Consider the following 2,500-nt stretch of genomic DNA (forward strand, 5'->3'; position numbering starts at 1 on the left):
TTTGACATCCCTGAGGACAGCTTGGGCTTAAGGCTGGATGCTAAGTAAGACGCCATGCTATCGGATTTTGGCATCTGGCTTGTAATCCAAGTATTATTTTTAAAATGTCCAAATAACAGTGTTGAGAAACAGTGACTGTGTATCTGCATAGCAGTGCTGTGTTAACAGCTTTAGTGTATCTATTAATCTTAAACTGCTCTAGAAGACGAAGTCTAATCTGAGTTTGCTCTGATGTCCACAGTCTTGTTACCAGCAGCGGGCTGACAGCTGGAGCGACGCTGGTGGGGGTGCCTCAACACTCGCCCAAAGGCCGCCGCCTCCAGGTCGACACTTCCAGTAGTGAAACCGCGCCCGGGGAGTTCATCATACTTCACGTCAGAAATAACTTCTACATTGAACATTTTAATTATGTGGTGGGTGTTTTATAAATCATCAGCTGTTGTTTTCTACGTTCTAGATTGAATCTGCAAACTGTTGTTGAGCGTGATCGTCTTACATGAAGAAACCTTCCTGTTGCAGGTGATGGGCAAAGGGGTGATGGTGTATAGCGGCCGCGAGCCAGTGACGGCCCCCGGCATCAGCACCGTAACTACCTTCTCTCTTCCGGCCTCGACGGAGATGGCTCCCGTCGCCCACATTCTGGTATGGGCGGTGACCCAGGACGGCCAAGTGGTTGCCAACGCCATCGCTGTCCCTGTGAACCCGCTGGGAAGGCATGAGGTAGGTCAGACGGAGTTAGTGATGCTGAATGTCAATATCAGAATAAATAAATAAATGTTGTCTTTGCCCTGTTTGTATTTAGTGATCATATATATGAAATCAAGCCGTTCACTACGAGGCGGTTATCCTGCTGTTGCTGCTGCAGGTCGGCATCAGATGGAATGAGCACAAGGACCATTCCGGAGGCAGCGTGGAGATGAAGATGCTGGGCGAGACGGGGGCGTTCTTTGGCATCTCTGCCGTGTGGGAAGAGACGCACCGGATGGATTCTGGCCATGAACTGGACAGGTTCCGCGTGCTGCATTACATGATGGACCTGGAGAGAAACGACACGTCATTTCTGGAGATCAGAAATTACAGTATTCCTCACATCCGTCGTGCCGCTACACGGTATCTATTGCTTCCCTGGCGTTTATTTTAATTTCGGGTTGCATATCGTCCAGTTTCCTGGTGGTTTGCATCTTTAAAACCACTGCTCACAAAAAATCGCATCAGACAGAGACTGTATTCCTTGCAGGTCACGTGACGGCCAGGGCTCTGATGTTTTCTTCTTCCCGACGTCCATGGCGGGTCCGGACGCTCCGTCCACCTTCAATTTCAGTGACCTCGTCATTCTCACTGACGCTGACCTCTTTTATCATCCTCACCATGCCTCAGGTTAGCCGCTTTCTTTGAAAACAATGAAACACATTATTCAATCAACTACAGATGGCCTACCATGCCATAACTTTGTTTTAATGATATTTCAGATGCACCAGACTGCAATCCCAATGAGCTCAAATGCTTGACAGGGGACTGTTATACAATGGATCAGCGATGCAACGGCGTCTACGAATGCCCCGATCGGTCAGATGAGGCTGGATGTGAGTGCTGGTATTCCATACTCTTGAGCGTGCATGACCATCTGATTTTGTGTCAGACATTCACACATTTATTTAGAGGATGATGTCAGAATTCTGAGCGTCTTTTCACTCAGGTCCAATCAACGTGGACCCCTTGCTGAGGTTCCGCATAAACCGCATCAGCCGCCTGAACCGCTTCTACGACTCGGAGGACGGGGACTGGGCGTGGGCGGACATCCAGGAGGAGGGCAATGAGATCATGGTGTTCCCCATCCCCAAGCGGCCGCAGACGTGGGTTGTGTCCATGTTTTCTGTTGGAAAGGAGTTAGGACTCGGTCTACTGGAAGAGAAGATCCAGGTAATAAACAATTTCCTCCTTTCTAAGAAATCCGGTGGACGATATAGTTAATAAGGTATTTCTTTTCGTCTTTTATACCGATTGAAACATTCTGTGCTCTAACTCAAGTTTCTATGTGATTAAATTATAACTGTGATTTTACCTCCAGTTCGACTCTGCTGGGCCTTTTATGCTGACACTCGAGGCTCCGCCTGTTGCCAGGCAGTGGGAACAGGTGGGTCTGCGGGCGTGCGTGTTCAACTTCCACAAAAGTAAGGTCGGTGTGTTGATCACACTCCCTCACTCTGACGACTATCGCTCTGTTCTCGTAGAAGAAAATGGGGTCGTTACATCGTACAAACCACGGACGGCGGCTGGCGATCACCAGCACATTGTTTGGGTAATGAAATCTTGTCCCTGCTCTCGTTCTAATTCAGTCTCTCCATTCAAGCCATATTTGAAATAACTTCGAAGCTACATCCAAAGGAATTCTCATTTTCACTAGTATATACAAGTCTGCATTGCGCACTTCTGTTCTAGATTCAAGCGTAAGTTAATAGTCGATTGTGTGTTTGCAGCTGAATCCGGGAGAGTCTCGGGA

General features: G+C 48.2%; 1 protein-coding gene across 6 annotated transcripts in view; it reads left to right on the plus strand.

Annotated features, from left to right (window-relative positions):
• The window catches only part of LOC125028970 (CD109 antigen-like), a 106,897-nt gene that overhangs the window by 83,085 nt on the left and 21,312 nt on the right, over window positions 1-2,500 (plus strand). For all 6 annotated transcript variants that reach the window (XM_047618640.1, XM_047618638.1, XM_047618639.1 and 3 more), the window contains 9 exons: window positions 1-44; window positions 242-413; window positions 520-720; window positions 866-1,110; window positions 1,238-1,377; window positions 1,470-1,583; window positions 1,697-1,920; window positions 2,069-2,299; window positions 2,478-2,500. The exon at window positions 1-44 is cut by the window's left edge and continues 63 nt beyond it; the exon at window positions 2,478-2,500 is cut by the window's right edge and continues 112 nt beyond it. In XM_047618640.1, coding sequence (XP_047474596.1) covers window positions 1-44; window positions 242-413; window positions 520-720; window positions 866-1,110; window positions 1,238-1,377; window positions 1,470-1,583; window positions 1,697-1,920; window positions 2,069-2,299; window positions 2,478-2,500 — 1,394 coding nt within the window. The remainder of the gene's footprint in view (window positions 45-241; window positions 414-519; window positions 721-865; window positions 1,111-1,237; window positions 1,378-1,469; window positions 1,584-1,696; window positions 1,921-2,068; window positions 2,300-2,477) is intronic.

Source organism: Penaeus chinensis, chromosome 9, assembly GCF_019202785.1.
Source record: "Penaeus chinensis breed Huanghai No. 1 chromosome 9, ASM1920278v2, whole genome shotgun sequence".
In the NCBI taxonomy this organism is placed as follows: Eukaryota; Metazoa; Arthropoda; class Malacostraca; order Decapoda; family Penaeidae; genus Penaeus; species Penaeus chinensis.